The 18,909-nt window shown below is 42.0% G+C and overlaps 4 protein-coding genes across 8 annotated transcripts; 3 read left to right on the top strand and 1 right to left on the bottom strand.

Annotated features, from left to right (window-relative positions):
* The first annotated feature begins 73 nt into the window (after window positions 1–73).
* On the top strand, window positions 74–4,983 carry LOC108051747 (rho GTPase-activating protein 68F). Of its 4 annotated transcripts, none has more exons than XM_017133963.1 (6): window positions 74–185; window positions 1,419–1,582; window positions 2,843–2,968; window positions 3,038–3,073; window positions 3,131–3,326; window positions 3,411–4,983. In XM_017133963.1, exons 2-6 carry the CDS (start codon window positions 1,546–1,548, stop codon window positions 4,447–4,449), a joined length of 1,434 nt encoding a protein of 477 aa, XP_016989452.1. In that variant the 5' UTR covers window positions 74–185; window positions 1,419–1,545; the 3' UTR covers window positions 4,450–4,983. The 4 variants fall into 4 exon arrangements, with proteins under 4 accessions (XP_016989452.1, XP_016989466.1, XP_016989460.1 ...); XM_017133977.2 differs by having other exon boundaries at window positions 114–131; XM_017133971.1 differs by lacking the exon at window positions 74–185 and adding an exon at window positions 242–336.
* A 263-nt stretch (window positions 4,984–5,246) lies between these two features.
* Window positions 5,247–7,342, bottom strand: LOC108051737 (eukaryotic translation initiation factor 3 subunit L). Its single transcript, XM_017133953.2, has 4 exons — window positions 7,197–7,342; window positions 6,593–7,071; window positions 5,559–6,531; window positions 5,247–5,499 (listed from the first exon to the last, which is right to left on the bottom strand). The coding sequence occupies exons 1-4, from the start codon at window positions 7,227–7,229 to the stop codon at window positions 5,365–5,367; spliced, it is 1,620 nt and encodes a 539-aa protein (XP_016989442.1). The 5' UTR covers window positions 7,230–7,342; the 3' UTR covers window positions 5,247–5,364.
* A 427-nt stretch (window positions 7,343–7,769) lies between these two features.
* On the top strand, window positions 7,770–18,885 carry LOC108051714 (neurexin-4). 2 transcript variants are annotated; one of them, XM_017133916.2, is made up of 12 exons: window positions 7,770–8,201; window positions 9,992–10,108; window positions 13,630–13,826; window positions 13,975–14,116; window positions 14,194–15,372; window positions 15,437–15,562; window positions 15,909–16,112; window positions 16,173–17,102; window positions 17,162–17,341; window positions 17,409–17,753; window positions 17,814–17,951; window positions 18,011–18,885. In XM_017133916.2, exons 1-12 carry the CDS (start codon window positions 8,096–8,098, stop codon window positions 18,199–18,201), a joined length of 3,855 nt encoding a protein of 1,284 aa, XP_016989405.1. In that variant the 5' UTR covers window positions 7,770–8,095; the 3' UTR covers window positions 18,202–18,885. The 2 variants fall into 2 exon arrangements, with proteins under 2 accessions (XP_016989405.1, XP_016989394.1); XM_017133905.2 differs by lacking the exon at window positions 13,630–13,826 and adding an exon at window positions 12,776–12,972.
* LOC108051719 (L-aminoadipate-semialdehyde dehydrogenase-phosphopantetheinyl transferase) lies at window positions 10,147–11,958 on the top strand. The gene has a single exon (XM_017133930.2). It carries the CDS (start codon window positions 10,959–10,961, stop codon window positions 11,826–11,828), a length of 870 nt encoding a protein of 289 aa, XP_016989419.2. The 5' UTR covers window positions 10,147–10,958; the 3' UTR covers window positions 11,829–11,958.
* Window positions 18,886–18,909: the final 24 nt, after the last annotated feature.

Here is an 18,909-nt window from a genome sequence, read left to right as displayed (position 1 = left end):
AAAGTCGTGACACGAATAATTCGACCATCTCTTTTGCGCCATTCAAGTTTGGTCGATTTTTAGCTTTTTTGCAGCACTAATGGGCTTGCCAAACGTTTACCATCACTAACCTATCCATCGACAAAAACAACGTACGTCTGCACAGCAGTAAAATTAACGAAGATTTTTTTCCGTACTGATAAAAGGTACTTTCCTCGCCACTTCTCTGACTCACAAACATAGTGTAAACTTCAGGGAAATGTGAAACGAAAGCGGGGTAAATTCAAACAATGGCAATCGTGAAACGGGATGTTTTCTTCAGGTTGACAAACGTTTGTAGCGCAGTATACAAAAAAAGTAAATATCATTAAGACGAGGCAATACACAAATGCGCAGTTTGCTTGCAATTATTCCGGCTGTGTGTGAGTGTTAGCAATTGCGTTTTTCTTCCAAGGAACTTGTGCAAAATATACTTAACTCCTGTGTGTGTACGTGCAAACAGTGGCGGGACAAAGGAGCCTACTCCCTTTTACAGTGGTGTCAAAAAGGATCTGCCTTCTTCCTATCACAGTGATGGCAGAAAGGACCGTTACAGTGGTGCCACTAATGTATACTCAAAAATCTTCAAAAAATATTAATCTGCAAGGCGTTTAAACACTATAAAATGCACCCATAAACGGGTGGTCACTTGTGTTAAAAACATTACCAAGTTAAAGAATGCCTTTATTTATATTTGTATTACTTAAGCATGATATCATTTTTAATGTAAAATAGAAAAAATAGTTTCCAGACCGGGCTCAAATACCACTGCTGTGCAATGAATATTTATATGTTTTGATCTTGATAAATACAGTCTTTATATTAAAAGGTATCAAATTAAAATGTGTGAATGTTTTTTTATATGTATTCTTGTATTCTTATTTTGTCTATGTACTTAAAAAACTGATACACACTTTCCTTTTCCCATTAAGAGCGATAAGATAATCTTTAAATATTTGCGGAGAACAGCCCTTTATGTAAAAAAAGAAAAACAACCGGAACCAGTACCTATTGTGCCACTCTGTGACTTTGTGATTTGTGAAACTTTGTGTTGGAATTGCGATAAGCAGCCTCATTTCTTTCCATTCTGTGTTGTTATCTTTTAAAAAGCAATTCATTTGTCTTGAAACCACTGACATGACCATTTTTAATGTCCCCACTGTTTGTATTCAAGGCAAGGTGGGCGTGGGCGTCTTTCAGGGTTAAGTTACCAAGCTACCAAGTCTTTGGCCAAATCCATTGATGTGAATGAATGTGAATCAGCAATACCAAATAACATTTACTATTTCCAATACCATGAAATAACAACCAATCAACAACCAAGAAAACTAGCTGGCTAATGACGTCATCGATAGAGTACTGGCACTGCTGCTTTTGGCTAATTTATTCTCACATTTCAGCCGCATATATTCTACATGCCAATAATCGAGCCCAACGACTGAGCCACGTCCTGCGTCACCGCGAGAATTCCAATCACATCGAACGGACAGCACCTGAAAGCACCCGACATTCACATACCCACCCGCCATGGACGCCCATTCGCGTTTCGCGCCGAGATTTCCAGGTAAGTCCGCCGGCCGATCGGCCAAGTCTTGCTTTTCGATCCGAATATACCTAGTTTTGATCTTTGGTTTTGTAACTGCTTAGCATTTTGAGCGCAATAACAATCGATTTGCTTGTTTGGGCGGAGAGAAAGAATTCCCAAAACATTGATCAAACACAGAAATACAAGTGAAATTCCCAAATACTTGTCTTTGTCAAGAAGTAGCTTTTAGATTAATAAACTTTGTTTTTTTTAAGATACATTAAATTTTTGCGAAAGGGGAAATTTCAAATGTTCATAATTTCAAAATTATACTTTGCTTATTAACAAAGAATTAATGTATTTACATCATTACAATAATAATAAGTATTTAATTTACTAAAAACCCTTTGCTCATTTTCATATTAAGCTAAGACCAGATTTAAAATTGCAAGATTTCACATCTTTGTTTAATTAGCCCTTAGCTTACCATCAAGTTGATAAAAACAGGCCTAAAATATATAAAAAGAAACCTGACTTGGACAAGTTTAACTTTTTTTAATGCCTCTAATCTGTGTTTCAAGTTTTGGGAGTCATTTCATTGCGCTGCTTTGTTTTCTTTTTATTACCGTATCGTAGTTTCTTTGAAGGGAGAAGTGCCCTCGTTTGAGAACTAACAATAATAGCCAGCAATTACGACTAATTTTGTGCCCCGCCCCCGCCTTGTCTAACCCACAATCGCCCCCTATCCAACCTCTTTGTTTTTGGTATCAAGTTGCGCTACTAACCCCATTTCAAACTGTAAAACCCAGCCTATGTGGGCAGCTCACCAACTCTGTACATACATATATTGCATTTTTAACTATCCAACGTGTTTGCTTGGTTTGTTGTGGATCCTATTTGTTTTCTACTTTTCGCTAGCTGTGTTGTTGCCAATGTTTGTTACCGAGGTTTGTGTGATCGTGTATTTGCCCTAGCTTTACTAGCCCTAACCTTAGCCCTTAGTCCTAGCTTAGAGTTCCCTAATCGTCTCTGTTCTGTTCTGTTCAGTAATCGTCTGCCAATAATATCGAAACAGTAAGATACTTGATTATCCAATCAGATGCCAACGTACTCATCAAATTAAATTTTTCTGATTCATGTCTATTCACTTACTCAAACTCAATCCGAACTAAACTTGTTGCCTCAGGCCGTCAAAATACTTAACTGAAAGCATTACTTGTAAGATTACGTTTTTGGAATACCAGTCCGCGCCAGGGAAACCTATGAGATTTATCAATGCCTTCCCTCTCGCACCCCAAGGTCCAGCCATCAATCCGATCGTCGACAACTCGGACGAGCCACAGCCCAGTCTCTCCGATCTGCACGACTTCGAGCCGAAGCTAGAGTTTGACGATACCGAGCTGCTGGCCCCATCGCCCCTAGAAAGTAAGTTATATTTGTGTAACTTCCCTGAAATAATACATTAACTTATTTATTTTGTCTTTTTCTCCCCAGAAGATGTTATGGTCGGCGACTTTGTCCTGCCGGATGGTGAGTAGGCGAATCCTTTCCTGTTAACCAATGCATTATGTATCATAAATCGTTTAGAGTCAGCACTAGAACCCGAGGAAGATGTAAACCCACTGGAGGACGATTTTGAGGACCAACTCAGGGAACAATCTGAGAACTTTCAGGCACCCAGAAACAAATGCGATTTCCTGGGGACCGACAAGCAAGGCCGTCACATTTTTGGCATTTATGCATCTCGATTTCCCGAAAAATCCCAACTGGAAGGCTTCGTGCGGTAAAATACATTTTTGATTCTTTAAATTTAATATTCAATATATTTTAATTGCTTAATATAACTTCCTATTTACTTACCGAACAGTGAAATCATCAAAGAGATTGAACCATTTGTGGAAAACGACTATATCTTGGTATATTTCCATCAAGGCCTCAAGGAGGACAACAAACCATCCGCACAATTCCTTTGGAACTCGTACAAGGAGCTCGATCGTAACTTCCGCAAGAACCTGAAGACGCTGTATGTGGTGCATCCCACGTGGTTTATACGGGTCATCTGGAACTTCTTCAGCCCCTTCATCAGCGATAAGTTCCGCAAGAAGCTAGTCTACATCTCCAGCCTGGAGGAGCTGCGCCAGGCGCTCGGTCTGAACAAGCTGAAGCTGCCGGACAACATTTGCGACCTGGACGACAAGCTTAACCCAAGTCGGAAGCCATCGACTCCACCACCCAGCAGCAGCAGCATAAATGCATCCCGGCAGCAGCAGCACAAAATGGCGACGACGCATCAATTCGGTGTGCCCCTTAAGTTTATCGTGATGAACAGTCCATGCCTGAACTCCATTCCGCCTATTGTGCGCAAATGCGTTGACTCTCTGTCCATAACTGGCGTAATCGATACGGAGGGCATCTTCCGGCGATCCGGAAACCACAATGAGATCATGGCGCTTAAAGAGCGCGTCAACCGAGGCGAGGATGTGGATCTGAAGAGTGTGAGTGTACACGTGATCGCCGGCCTGCTGAAGAGTTTCCTGCGTGATCTCTCCGAGCCGCTGCTCACCTTCGAGCTGTACGAGGACGTGACCCGATTCCTGGACTGGCCCAAGGAGGAGCGTTCCAGGAATGTTACCCAACTGATACGCGAAAAACTGCCCGAGGAAAATTATGAACTGTTCAAATATATCGTAGAGTTCCTGGTCAGGGTAATGGACTGCGAGGACCTCAACAAGATGACCTCCTCCAACCTGGCCATCGTGTTCGGTCCCAATTTCCTGTGGTCGCGCAGCACCAGCACCTCCCTGGAGGAGATTGCCCCCATCAACGCTTTTGTCGACTTTGTGCTGCAGAACCACAAGGACATCTATTTGATCGACGTCAATCAGCGCACTGTGACCGTCGATTAACGACTGGCCCCCCACAAACAAGTCCGTAATTGTAAATTGTTTGATTTTAATGTTAGTCCTAAGTGAACCAATGGTTAGCTAAAAAGAGAACACACAAACTAGAGCAGATGGCAGTTTCGTGTATAAAGTGTACTTTAATCTTAAGTGAATTTAAACTGTGTGTAAGTGTGTGGAACTGCTTGTAGCCCCAACTCCACGCCAACTTCCCCTAAATCACAATTATTTAGCCCCACCCCCCACTAAGCGCTTAGTACGATTGATTTACCAAAGAAATTTGCTTGTGTTCGTACGGCGACGAACAAGAGAGAAATTTGAAATGAGATGTTATAATTATAATATGTATTAACGCACATTCCCCATACCCGGAAACGAATCTTGGTTGCGTTGCTGAATGCACCTGCCACGCGTAAGTGGAGTTGTGGCAAACTCAAAAATCGTATAATGTGTAGAATTTTGAATTTCCTTATAGTCATACAAACAATTTTTATAAAATAACGGTATTGTTAAAAATAAAGCAAATGTTAAAACCATGAACTGAAGTAGATCTTTTATATTTTTCGGTTTCAAAAATTAGTTTTTGTATTTAAATCATGGAGAAACTAGTAAGTAAACCTCTAAAATGTTACTGATATCTCATTGACTTACTCGGTTGGGTTTTTTTTTGTGGCAAAAATTTATCAATTATTCTGTTGGCAGGAAATTTAATCAGCATTATTAGCTGGCAGGCTTTGAATTCATTCATGGAAATTTATTTAATTCTATTATCGAAGCGAAACCGCAATTATTTGAAAAACATATTTGAGGACCAAACTTGCGCATAATCGCAAGCGATTTTTTATTGATATCAAAACAAATCGGTCCAGTTTGGAATATTAAATAGATCATTAAGGGTCACAAGGCGTCGACTTAAATGGCTTAAATGTTGATGTTCTTCAGTTTGCGATTCAGATCGTTAAACTTAAGGATTTTACGCACAAAGAAGTCACCATAGCGATGAGAAACCTTGGTGTCAGCTATGTGGATCATGTCGTCGTCGATGTAGAAGTCCAGCTGGAATATTAAACAACGATTTAATATCCATTTTCAGAATCTTACTGCGTAAAACTCACCTCAGAGCCCGACTTGAAAGTTCCCTCCAGGCCACTGGGTCCCTTACTCCATACCAGGTTGCGCATTTTGTGCTTGAAGCATAGCAAACGGATCAGTAGCTTCGACACGTCGTCCTCGCTGGCATTGGGGTCGATGAACGAGGCCAGTTTGGTCAGCGGCAGGGTGGTGTACAGTTTCAGATAGGAGCGCGTTGTGGGCAGATCCTTTTGCTGGCGCACCTCGTCCATGAACACTAGCAACTGGTGCTCCATGGGGTCTTTGACGTAGTCCTCCATGGGTGCATCGGCTGCCGGCGGGCACGGGCTCACAAATCGCGGGCATGCGAACACAAAGAACGATTTGAAGACCTCCAGGTCACCGCACTGCATCTTGAACATGGCATCGTGGTAGTTCTTCTCGCGCAGCACCTGCTGGATGGACTCGTCGATGCACTGGGGATGCAGTACCAGGCAGATGGCCAGCAGGTGGTACATCTGCTCCGCCTGCTTGTTGATCTGATCGTTCTGGTACGAGCGCGTGCTGTACAGCTGCTTGGTGCGCTGGATGTACAGCAAAATGTCGGAGAAAGTGCGGATGGCATCGGCATAGCGGCGCATCATCATGTAAGCGAAGCCCACGTAGTAGGACGTGGAGATCTGGCAGGCGGGGATGTGCGAGTAGGCAGACTTCTTGTGGATCTCAATGGGCTCCAGAACCTTGATGGCCTGGTAGTAGTCACCCAGCAGCGAGTGCACGCGCAGCAGGCCGACGAGGGAGAAGTAGCCCAGCATCTTGTAGAAAGACAGCTTGCCAAAGTCTCCGGCAACGGTCTGGGGATCCACGCCCTGCGAGATGGCCTCCAGCTGCTTCTTGATGTTCGAGATGTCCACCAGAGAGTGCAGCACGTTGAGGATGCAGAGAATGCTCCACACATTGCTGTGGTTCACGCACAGCTGCTGAATCTCGTCTTGAGATTTGTCCGTCAGGCGGGCACTGCAAGAGATAGTGTATTAGGTTAATCAAAGTCACATGGAGTATGAATGTTTATACCCACCGATACTGCGCAAAGTTCTGGAACTGATACACAAACTCATCCACCAACTCCCACAGCCAGATGTCGGGCAGCTCCAGCATCACCGGATTCTGGGCCGAGATGATCAGATTGAAGAAATCGCAGTAGTTGAAGAACGAGTTGATCCTCTGCTCTAACTTAGGGCCGCCGGGAATGCGGGCATGGATGTGGCGGTAGTACAGCTCCTTGTATAGGATCAAGAACACCTTGTCGTTGTCCACGATGGCGGCCACCTCCTGCTCCTCGGGCCAGGCCGTCTTGTCGAAGTGGTGGTCGCTGATCTGCGGGAAGGTGTTCTCGTACATGTTCTGGATGTCGTACAGGTTGCCTTCCTTGATCGCCTGGCAGAAGTTGATCAGGAAGTACTTGACATTGTCCGGCATCCGGGCGGCGAAGTAGTTCCTCTCGTACTCCATGTCCAACTGGGGATCGCCGGTGTGTGCGAAGTCATCGTAGTACTCCTGAAATCCCCAAAAACCCAATGAGTTTCGATTTGTGTGTGGGGTACAAAAGTTGGGTTATGTTGGCGACGGAGTCTCCGATTTGGGTTTCCCATAGGGGACCACTTCGAAGTTCCTGCACTCACCGAATTGCTTGGGTATTCGTCTCCGCCGTACATTGTCGCTGTTTTTATCTTTTCCGGTTCTAAACAAGTCGTAAAGCCTACAAAAACGATGGGGAATTTGACAACACGCCAACAAATTTTTGGCGAAAAGAGTGTGACCGACTATCGATAGCACCGGGATGACAAACTATCGATGTTTTCGCGCCCCTATCGATTGGGGTGTTCTGAAGGCAATTACAAATTTGTGAATAAATATTTTTGAAATAAAACGAAAATGAGATCTTTTCAAAAATATTTGTTTTGCTATCGATTCGGAATCGCAACTTTTTTTTTTATCACACGAGTCATATCGTTTTCAGCTTGATATACATATAAATTGCTTATTGTATTAAATAAAAAAATTAAAATCAACTGAGTTTTTTTATTTTTTAAAAATGTGGTTTGTAACCAAAAATAGATTTAATATCTTATCGCGAAATCTTTGCGAAAGTGAAAATCAGAACATAGCGATAGTATCTGGTATACTTTTATTGGACTCATGGTATTTTCTTCGAAGCCCCTCGGTATCTTGCCACGTTTTAGCCACGGTCACACTGGCAGCGAGACGGAGTGGAGTGTTCGTGTGTCATCCGCGTTAATTATTTTCTTAATTCAAACGAAACTCATTCGAAGTGGGCGTGATCTGCAGGAGACGCAGTGCAACAGAGGCGTCACTATAAATTAATTGAAACCGATTAGAAACAAACGCGAAAAGTGTTGGAGTATAATTCCGGACTCCGCGGAGGCGTTGCAATAAATCATCAGCTTTTCACGGTGGTTTTTACAACTGAAAAGTGCATTTAGTGAAAGATTTTTCGGAAATCGGATTTAAATGTGTTTCTAAGTCGATTCCGCGGAAGTTTTGATCAACAGTCTCCAAGATGAGGCCGCCCAGGAGCAATACGAAAACAGCATTTTCTTCGCTTCAGTTTGGATTATTATGCCTCCTATTGCTGGCCAATAATGGCATTATATCGGTGCAAGCAGGTAAAAACAGTGTTTCTTATTGAATAACCCAAGAATTGGAATGGGTTCTGTTAGATTTTGTTAAGAAATGTGACATAAAACGTCGATTGTTTGTAAGCCAACATTTTGGGCGTGTTCCCCAAAGCTGAAGACTCACTCTTCCATTTTCCTTTGCTCCATGCTTCGCTTTTTAACTCGCTCTTTTCGATCGTGTGGAAAAGAGAGAAAGAGAGCGCCGGAGAGCGATCAAAACGTTGCTTACGAACAGCGGTGGCAAAACAAAAACGTCGATTAACAACGCCCGTTTTTTACTCGCTCTTTTTTGAAATTGACTTTATTTTTTAGATTTCTGTTTTTTTACGAAGCTTTCCCAGGGGAACAAATTCAAAGTTTTGCCGGCCGCATCCCTGCCTATCCTTAGTTTTCCGGCTTTTTTAATGCGCATGCGGCGAATAAAGCATCTGCTGATTGATGATGCTGGCCAGGGAACACGTGCTTTTTTTCATTATCCTTCCATATGTCAACAGACTCCAGTTGTTGTTCCCCCTGATTTTCCCCGTTTCATGGAAAGAAAAACAATCCAAACATTTTTATGACTAAAAATAAACAATGCCAAGAAATTAATTTGCCACTTTCACGCCTTGAAGCGTCGAAAGCAGACAGCCGACATATATCCTCAGTCTTTGGTCGATTTTCATAATTTATTTGGGTTCTTATTGCCCCGAAAATAGAATCATTCGCACTTCAAGTTTCTGCAGATCGGCGGAAATCGCCTATCATAGACCTCGTCATTGTTTTATTGAGAACATTAGCCAGATTTCTTTGAATTGTGCAATTATGTAGCGGAAAAGTAGTTCAAACTTGCTGCCTGCTCCCAAAAGTATTGATTATTTACCGAGATAATGTCGTGCGTGTTTCGCTCTGTTTCTTGCCAGGCTTATCAGGTTGATTTTACCCACTCCATACAAGGCTCAAAGTCAGCTTAAAGTGCTCACGAACTCTGGATGACCTCGCAAGGGTTGTTTTCCCCCACTGCGATAAGGAGGAAATGCCAGTGTGTTTGCCTAGGAGCTCCTGCTGCACCCATTATAAAACATTCTTCTTGGGGGTTGCAACAGACAGGGGCAATTGTCTGGATTTCCGTCACGACCTGCCCCCCATATCCGCTCATTTTTCGTCATGGATCCTATGGGCCGAAGGACTCTCGTCACCAACAAATATTATGGTGAAAATATGAGACAAGAATCTGCACTTGCCGGCACAGTAGAACCTCAATAGATCTTTTAATTTTCTGGGGAATGTAATAAAAATGTATTCCTGTTCTGAGACAATAAGTCTTACTAATAGGAATAGCAATTTACGTTAATAGAATAGTGAAGGAAAATTCACAAAATTGCTTCTTTAAATTCTAGTGAAATCTTTAATTCAATCACACAAATTTAATAGTGTAAATACTATTTATATGATATTTATTCATTACGAGCGATTATGTATAAAACATTCCTCCTAGAAAGCAGAGAATAAAGGATTCTAACTGTTTGCCAAATATTTACCCTTCAGTTTGAACTTAGTTTGTTTACGTATTCCTTATTGATGTGGCTTTTTTATGGCCCCATAAAAAGAGGCCACTGGAATGATTATTGCCCGAGTGAAGTGCTTAAAATTATTGGCCGCCATCCAAACAGATTCTTCATATCTCAATTTTAATTACGCCCGTGACAGTTTACGTTCACTTTTTCCCCCGTCAACGAACAATTGAATATGGGTCACGGATATTTTGATATTTATAGATTTTTTTTGTTTTCTTCCAGATGCCTTAACTGACTATTTCTCCGACTATGAGTGTAACCAGCCGCTCCTGGAAAGAGCTGTCCTCACGGCAACATCATCCTTAACACAAAGAGGTCCCGACAAAGCACGTTTAAACGGTGAGTAATATTTTTATTTCAAATGATTTGATCCTTGTATGAGTTACCCCCGTTGCCTTTTATTTGATACATTAGCAATTATTATTTTTAAATGCTGGCCCCAAACCCATAGAGATTTTATTTGATTAAATAGATTAATTATTGCCTTTATTTTTGAGTCGTGCCCTGACATTTTAATTTAAGCATTGCTTTTTTATTGAGTTGATAAACAATATATAAAATAAATTGGCTCTTAATATTGTCATGAAGTTGCCTATTATTACTTTCTGAGCTGTTTAATTATTTTTTTTTTTCGTAATTTCATAAATATAAGACATAATAATGTATAAGTTTTATTATTGCTAAAAGAAGGTGTATTAAAACCGTGTGTCTTTGTTTCTTGAAATTATATATTTAAAAGTTAAATTGTTATACATTAAAATTTACAAAATATGTTATAATTTTTCTGAAAAGGGGCAACAAAAACAGTTTTAAGACTTGTGATTTTAATTTAATTTGTAAGTACTTGATTAAAGCCTTTTACTTAAAATACATTTTTGTTTTCTTTACTTACGAAGCTAATAATTTTAAATACATTTTAAAGAGTTTGTTAAACAATTAAAATATTAAGTCTAAAAATCGTATCAATCAAAATTACATCAAAATCTGAATTATAAACGGGAACACGCTAAGTTTTGTAGCGCAGTATTTTTGCAGTATATTTATTAAGCGTAATCAATGGGGGATTTGTACCCTATCCACTTCTGGCCATACTGCCATACAAAAGCGAATTAGCAAAAACATTGCAAAGCGAAAACGCCCCAAAAACAATGACTGTGAAGGCAATTAGATAGTTTTAAAACTTACCAAGATGAGCAAACACATCTGCACCCGCTGGGCCTTTGACCTGGGCAGCTGGAAGCCCACACTTCCTCAACTGAGTCAAGCGGTGGCCTCAATTCAGCCGGAGGAACGTGTCCGTCTCATGAAGTTCCACTTCATTGATGACTTTCTGTCCTCGCTAATTGGCCGTCTATTGATGCGAAAATATGTGAGCACATGCAGCGGATTGCCGCACCACCAAGTCAAGTTCGCCCGGGATGTGAGAGGAAAACCCTACTGGGTGAGGGAGGATTATGCCGGGCCACCTCTCAGCTTTAATGTCTCACATCAGGGCAGCTTAGTGCTCCTGGCGGGGATTACGGGAGATAGCAGTGATTCCGACTTTGGCCTCGGCACGGATGTCATGAAGATCGAGTACAGTGGTGGCAAATCCCTGGCGGAATTCTTTCGCCTGATGAAGAGCAAGTTTTCGGCCCAGGAATGGAGCTATATTGCCAGACCCCTGCTTGATGAACGGGAGCAAGTGAAGGCCTTCATGCGACACTGGTGCCTGAAGGAGGCCTACGTCAAGGAGCTGGGCGTAGGCATCACGGTGGATCTGGAAAAGATCAGCTTTTCCGTGGACACCACTCACTCCCTGGAGGCGGAGGTTTCCCCTTTAGTCGGCACCAGCCTGCGTTGCCACGACAAACCCATGGATAACTGGCGCTTCGAGGAGCATTTACTACAGGAAGAATACTGTGCGGCCATTGCTTTCCGGAATTGTTTGCCACAGGACCATGGAAGATTTAAGGTCCTTCAAGTTGAGGAACTGCTTGTTAAGAGTCCGGAATCAGAGCTGGAGGAAGTGCTGAGCTACTGCCAAAAGGCTCTACTTAAGCCATATAAGCGAACCTAAAATAATGCTTTTTGAGGAATTTCTTGTAAAAAGGGAATGTGGTGGCCCTAGGTTCTAATTGAGCCATCCATCCTATATCCAATAATTGATTTGTTATCCTTAGAATAAACATGCATTTATATTTTTTCAATAGTTGTGCCAAATAGGAGTAATTTGTAATCCTTGTGTTGTCATGCTGCGCACACCCCACCAAAAAATGGCTTGTTTGCCTGGCACTGGATAAACAAACTATACGAAACGAAGCCGGAAATATGCTTAAAAGGCCATAAACCCAAATTTAGGAACCCGTAATGGGACTCAGACAGGGGCCAGACATTGGTTTGGTTCAATTTATGCGCCAACAGGATAGCTATCCGTAAGGGTAGCTCTGCTTGGCTCGTTTATTTGAATTATTTTTGGCATTCCCGAAAGTTTTATCGATGGGAACGATGGCTGGCTGATATGCACGTTGCCAACGGCTGACAAAGGAAACTTTAATGCGGAAAAAAAATAATAGGGAATGGGTTTGCCATGAGAAATCCCTGCAGTCTGGTCTTTCTCACACTATTTTGTCACACCTGCTTGCAATTTGGCGCGGATTGCAATTAAAACAAAGGCACACGGCCGCGATTGTTTATGCTTAACCATTTAAGAGCTCTCTCATTTTGTGTTGACACCAACTCAACCCCCGGGATTACAAAATCCTTTTTTTTTGGCAGGGGTTGAACCCCGCTTTGAAGGACTCGACCACTTGCAGCTGTCAATCGAAATCGCCCCTAAATTATGGTTTATTAATTGAAAACACCCCCCGGAATTTGGGCAATTTTAAACATTCAGTTGTAACCAATTAAATAGGACAGATATCCCTCTCCCCACTTTAAGTGCATTTTATTTTGCTTTTGTTTTGGTTTAAAATGTATTATTTTTGTTTTATTGCCCATCATCCCATGACCATTTGCGAACACCAGCTGGCACCTCGTGGTCCGCCAAGAACTCGGACTTCGACCAGCGTCTGATTGTTGACCTGGGCGTGGTGCGGAACGTGACGCACATCGCCCTGCAAGGACGACCCCATAGCAATGAGTACGTCACCGAGTACACCATTAGCTATGGCATAACCGATCTAGAGTTTGCCGACTATAAAGAGCCGGGCGGCAATGTCAAGGTAAACAATCGATCTCGAATATAATTGCGAGTGTGTCCTTAATCCAAACTGGAAGAATATTCTTTTGGTGGTGGCTTACTGCACGGAAAAAACTGCATTATCGATTCGATTTCTTTACTAAAAATCATTATCATAAAAATGAAAATAAGTGATCATTAAAAATCCGTAAGAATGGATATTATTCATAATAACATTTCTTAAAGAATTATAAAATTATAAATTTTTATAAAAATATTTGATCTCTATAAAAAATATCTGGTTATCAAATTTTCAAATATTAAAATATTAATAATATATTTTTTAATCATCAAAGAATATAATATTTAAACTGTTTTAAAAATCTTAAAATACAAAAATATACATAATTTTTTATTATTTTTATTTTAAGCTTAAATTTTTATTTTCTGTGTAAAAAACAAAAAACCTTGGTGCCTGGGAAAATTGTTTAATCTGCGAAAGCCGATTATTATTTCATAAATACATTTCGCTTGCTTGTCTTTGCAATTTGTTATTATATCAATTCTTTATTTCACCCCGCATGCATCTGTTATATGTTTGGTTACTAGTCCTGTAGTTCACTTCCTATAAAACACACCCCTACCATTTTCTACACTCTGACACTGCAACTAACTAGATTGGTAAATGCACCTTGTGCAGGTAACGCTGCTTGGACACCGGTCGAGAATACCTATAACCACTTTCTAACACTCGACCTGGGGGATCCCCGCATGGTGCGCAAGATCGCCACCATGGGACGCATGCACACGGATGAGTTTGTGACGGAGTACATTGTCCAGTACTCGGATGATGGCGAGTTCTGGCGCTCGTACGTGAATCCGACAAGCGAGCCGCAGGTACTGTGACTAATGCTAGTTTAAGATACAGACACATCTAATCCGGGCTTGAAGGTTGGCGGAGGATTAATGCTTTTGGCTTTGGTTGCGCACTACTAACTAATAATCTTATGTATGTAATTAAATATCAATATGTTATCCATCACAGATGTTCAAGGGAAACTCTGATGGGGACTCTATTCACTACAACGTCTTTGAGGTACCGATTATCGCACAGTGGGTTAGGATTAATCCCACCCGGTGGCACGATCGAATTTCCATGCGAGTTGAACTCTACGGCTGCGACTACAGTAAGTTATTTAAAATCCCTGGGACATTTCTACCTTAAAACAAGTCCAACTGCTTATTTAAAACATATTCCTTGCAGTCTCTGAGAACCTGTACTTCAATGGCACTGGTTTGGTGCGTTACGATCTGAAACGGGAGCCCATTGCGTCGTTGAAGGAGTCGATACGATTCCGCTTCAAAACAGCCTTTGCCAATGGAGTGTTGATGTATTCGCGTGGCACCCAGGGCGATTACTATGCCCTGCAGCTGAAGGACAACAAGATGGTGCTGAATCTGGATTTGGGATGGCGGGTAATGACGTCCTTGTCGGTGGGCAGTCTGTTGGATGACAATGTGTGGCATGACGTGGTGATATCACGGAACCAGCGGGACATAATCTTCTCGGTCGATCGTGTTATCGTACGGGGACGCATCAAGGGCGAGTTCAATAGGCTGAATCTTAATCGGGAGCTGTATCTTGGTGGTGTGCCCAATGTTCAGGAGGGTTTAATTGTCCAGCAGAATTTTTCCGGATGTCTGGAGAACATCTACTTCAATTCAACCAACTTCATTCGAGGAATGAAGGACAGCTACGAACTGGGAGAGGCATATCTTTTCCAGAAGGTGAACACTATCTATGCGTGCCCTTCGCCTCCAATTTATCCGGTTACATTCACCACCCGCTCATCGTTCGTTCGTCTGAAGGGCTATGAAAACTCCCAACGTCTAAATGTATCGTTCTATTTCCGAACGTACGAGGAAACTGGAGTAATGCTGCACCATGACTTCTATTCCGGTGGTTACATAAAGGTCTTCCTGGAGTTTGGCAAAGTAAAGATTGATCTGCAGGCCAAAGGAGCAGCGCGTATTATCCTGGACAACTACGACGATCAGTTTAATGATGGCAAGTGGCATTCATTCGTGATCTCTATCGACCGGAATCGTTTGGTTCTGAACATTGACCAGCGACCGATGACCACAACAAAGAGCCTGCAGATTGCCACAGGAGCACAATACTACATAGCTGGTGGAAAGGGCAAAGACGGATTTGTTGGATGTATGCGGTTAATTTCGGTGGACGGAAACTACAAATTACCTCAGGACTGGGTGAAGGGCGAGGAGGTTTGCTGCGACGATGAAGTCGTCGTGGATGCCTGCCAGATGATCGATCGCTGCAACCCAAATCCCTGCCAGCACAAGGGCCTTTGTCACCAGAACTCCAGGGAGTTCTTCTGTGACTGCGCACACACAGGCTATGCCGGCGCAGTTTGTCATACATGTGAGTGCACATAAATTACTTACTCAACATTCTTTTGACTTATTTGTTTTCATGTTGTGTCTAGCCAACAATCCATTATCCTGCCTGGCTCTAAAGAATGTGCAGCATGTACAACAGCGTGTCAACCTGAACCTCGATGTCGATGGCAGTGGTCCTCTAGAGCCTTTCCCAGTCACCTGCGAATTCTACTGTAAGTCGATTCTGTTCTTTACAATTAAATACAATTTAATTCAAAATTTCAACGTAAAACTCTACATGAAAAGCTTTATAATTTTTAACTCTTCAGTTTTTCTTTTAAGATGTATCAAAGTGCCAATTGTGTTTAATATAAAACAAACTTTGCCTTTAAAAGAAATGCTATCAATCAAATTCTGATGGCATTATAAAGGGGCAGCATTATTAAATTCCTTATCAAAATGTAGTCTCCACAGAATATTAAAATTTGTAAAGGCCTTAAACATGACTTGAGTTAGAGTTGTTAGTATGTAATTTTGCGTTTCTTTTGACATTGATTGATTGATATATTGTTTCTGTAGCGGATGGACGTGTGATCACCACCCTCAGTCACAGCCAAGAGCACACCACAACTGTTGATGGTTTCCAGGAGCCGGGTTCTTTTGAACAGTCCATTATGTACGATGCCAATCAACTGCAAATCGAAGCTCTGCTAAATCGCTCTCATAGCTGCTGGCAGCGCCTTAGCTACTCCTGCCGGTCCTCCCGACTCTTCAACTCGCCATGTGAGTAGTTTCGGCTATCTTCTTATTAAATGATTATAATAATGCAATATTCCCAAAAAGCTGAAGCAGGAAACTTCCGTCCGTTTTCCTGGTGGATCTCTCGCCACAATCAACCCATGGACTATTGGGCTGGAGCTCTTCCTGGTTCTCGTAAGTGCGAGTGTGGAATACTGGGCAAGTGCCATGATCCCACAAAGTGGTGCAACTGCGATACGAACAGCCTGGAATGGATGGAGGACGGTGGCGATATCCGGGAGAAGGAGTACCTTCCTGTGCGGGCTGTGAAATTTGGTGATACAGGAACTCCGTTGGACGAGAAAATGGGTCGCTATACCTTGGGACCACTGCGCTGCGAGGGTGATGATCTGTTCAGCAATGTGGTGACCTTCCGCATTGCCGATGCCTCCATCAACTTGCCACCATTCGATATGGGTCACTCTGGAGATATTTACCTGGAATTCCGCACAACTCAGGAGAACTCTGTGTTGTTCCATGCCACTGGACCCACGGATTACATAAAGCTAAGTTTAATTGGCGGTAACAAGCTGCAATTCCAGTATCAGGCGGGCAGTGGTCCACTGGGCGTGAATGTAGGCACCAGCTATCACCTGAACGACAACAACTGGCACACAGTGAGTGTGGAGCGTAACAGGAAGGAGGCTCGTCTGGTGGTGGATGGTTCTATCAAGGCCGAGGTCCGAGAGCCGCCAGGTCCAGTGCGTGCTCTTCATTTAACCTCGGATCTGGTGATTGGAGCCACAACAGAGTACCGTGATGGTTTTGTGGGCTGTATTCGAGCTTTGTTGCTTAACGGAAAGATGGTTGACCTGAAGGATTACTCGAAGCGTGGATTATACGGCATCAGCACCGGATGTGTTGGCCGCTGTGAGTCAAGTCCTTGCCTTAATAATGGAACCTGCATTGAGCGATACGATGGCTACAGCTGTGACTGCCGTTGGAGCGCGTTCAAGGGACCCATTTGCGCAGATGGTAGGTTATTCGATGCAGCCGACATAGCGTCTCATTTAATTTTCATTAACTTATTGCAGAGATTGGTGTCAACTTACGTTCCAGTTCGATTATTCGCTACGAGTTCGAGGGCTCCTTCCGCTCGTCGATTGCCGAGAACATTCGTGTCGGATTCACAACCACCATTCCCAAGGGTTTCCTGCTTGGCTTCTCTTCTAACTTAACTGGCGAATATCTGACCATACAGATATCGAATTCTGGTAAATAGCTTTAAATACAATTGCATTTAATGCGCACCGCTTAATTCATAAACACATTTTCTTTTAGGTCATTTGCGTTGCGTATTTGACTTTGGCTTTGAGCGACAGGAAATCATATTCCCCAAAAAACATTTTGGGCTTGGTCAGTACCACGACATGCACTTTATGCGTAAAAACGGTGGATCTACAGTGGTTTTGACGGTTGACAACTATGAGCCTGTGGAGTATCATTTTGATATAAAGGCCTCAGCAGATGCTCAATTCAATAACATTCAGTATATGTACATTGGCAAAAATGAGTCTATGGCAGATGGTTTCGTGGGTTGTGTTTCGCGAGTTCAGTTCGATGATATCTACCCCCTGAAGCTGATGTTCCAGCAGAATCCACCGAAGAATGTTAAGTCTTTGGGCAGTAAGTATTGAAATTTAGCAAGACTGGAAAATAAATATCTAACCAACTTTTACGTTGCAGCCCAATTGACAGAAGACTTCTGCGGAGTCGAGCCAGTGACGCATCCGCCCATTGAAATTGAAACTAGGCCGCCACCTTTGGTGGATGAGGACAAGTTGCGTAAGGCATACAATGAAGTGAACTCTGTGCTGCTGGCATGTAAGTGGTGTTAATTTTCTATAGCTAAATCAAATTGATAATTTATTGATGCACTTTAGGTCTGCTAGTAATTCTCTTCCTACTGCTGATCGTTATGTTCTTCCTTATCGGTCGCTACTTGCACCGGCACAAAGGCGACTATTTGACGCACGAGGATCAAGGCGCCGATGGAGCCGACGATCCGGATGACGCTGTCCTGCACTCAACTACTGGCCATCAAGTTAGGAAGCGAACAGAGATCTTCATTTAAACCTGTCGCAAAAGTATGCACACAAATCGTTTTTAAATCGCCTTAGACACGCAAAAGCGACGAATTAGACTCACTAAAAAAAGATACAAACAAAATCAAATGAACACGGAAAATCTCACAACATATTACAGACAGAGAATCTTGTTTCACTTTTCCACGCACTGCCAATTGTTTTGCGCAAGTGATTGCTAACTATTTAATTTAATATTGGTTGGCTGAATTCTCAAAGGATTTTTTTATTTTTTGGTTCTGTCTGACGGCATTTCACCTTATTTTACTTTTGAAATCCCTCAAAAGTCATTAAATACCGTCCATTTTTAGTTAATTTTATAAACATATTTTGTTTGCGAAATTAAGTTAAAAACTTATATATTTGGTTGCTACCCGCGCAGCTGAACGTAGCCAGCTAATTATTTGTATTTTTTTACGAACATTCCATTATTATTAATGTCGCTCGTTAAATAAAAAAGTCTTCTACTTTACACACAAAAGAACACGAGAATCATTTTGTGGCTAAACAAACTCGGCTACTTTAGTAACAACAGATTGTATTTTTGGAAAATACATTTTGAACGTCTTGACTTGAAATTTGCAAATATACATTAGCATGTGTATATAGATATATAGCTATATATAAATATATATAATTACGAAAAAAGAGACAATGAAAACATTAATATTTTTATCTTTCAATAAAAGAAAACTACG

This window comes from Drosophila rhopaloa, unplaced genomic scaffold (genome assembly GCF_018152115.1).
Source record: "Drosophila rhopaloa isolate 14029-0021.01 unplaced genomic scaffold, ASM1815211v1 contig_163, whole genome shotgun sequence".
In the NCBI taxonomy this organism is placed as follows: Eukaryota; Metazoa; Arthropoda; class Insecta; order Diptera; family Drosophilidae; genus Drosophila; species Drosophila rhopaloa.
This window is presented reverse-complemented; position numbering and strand designations above follow the sequence as displayed.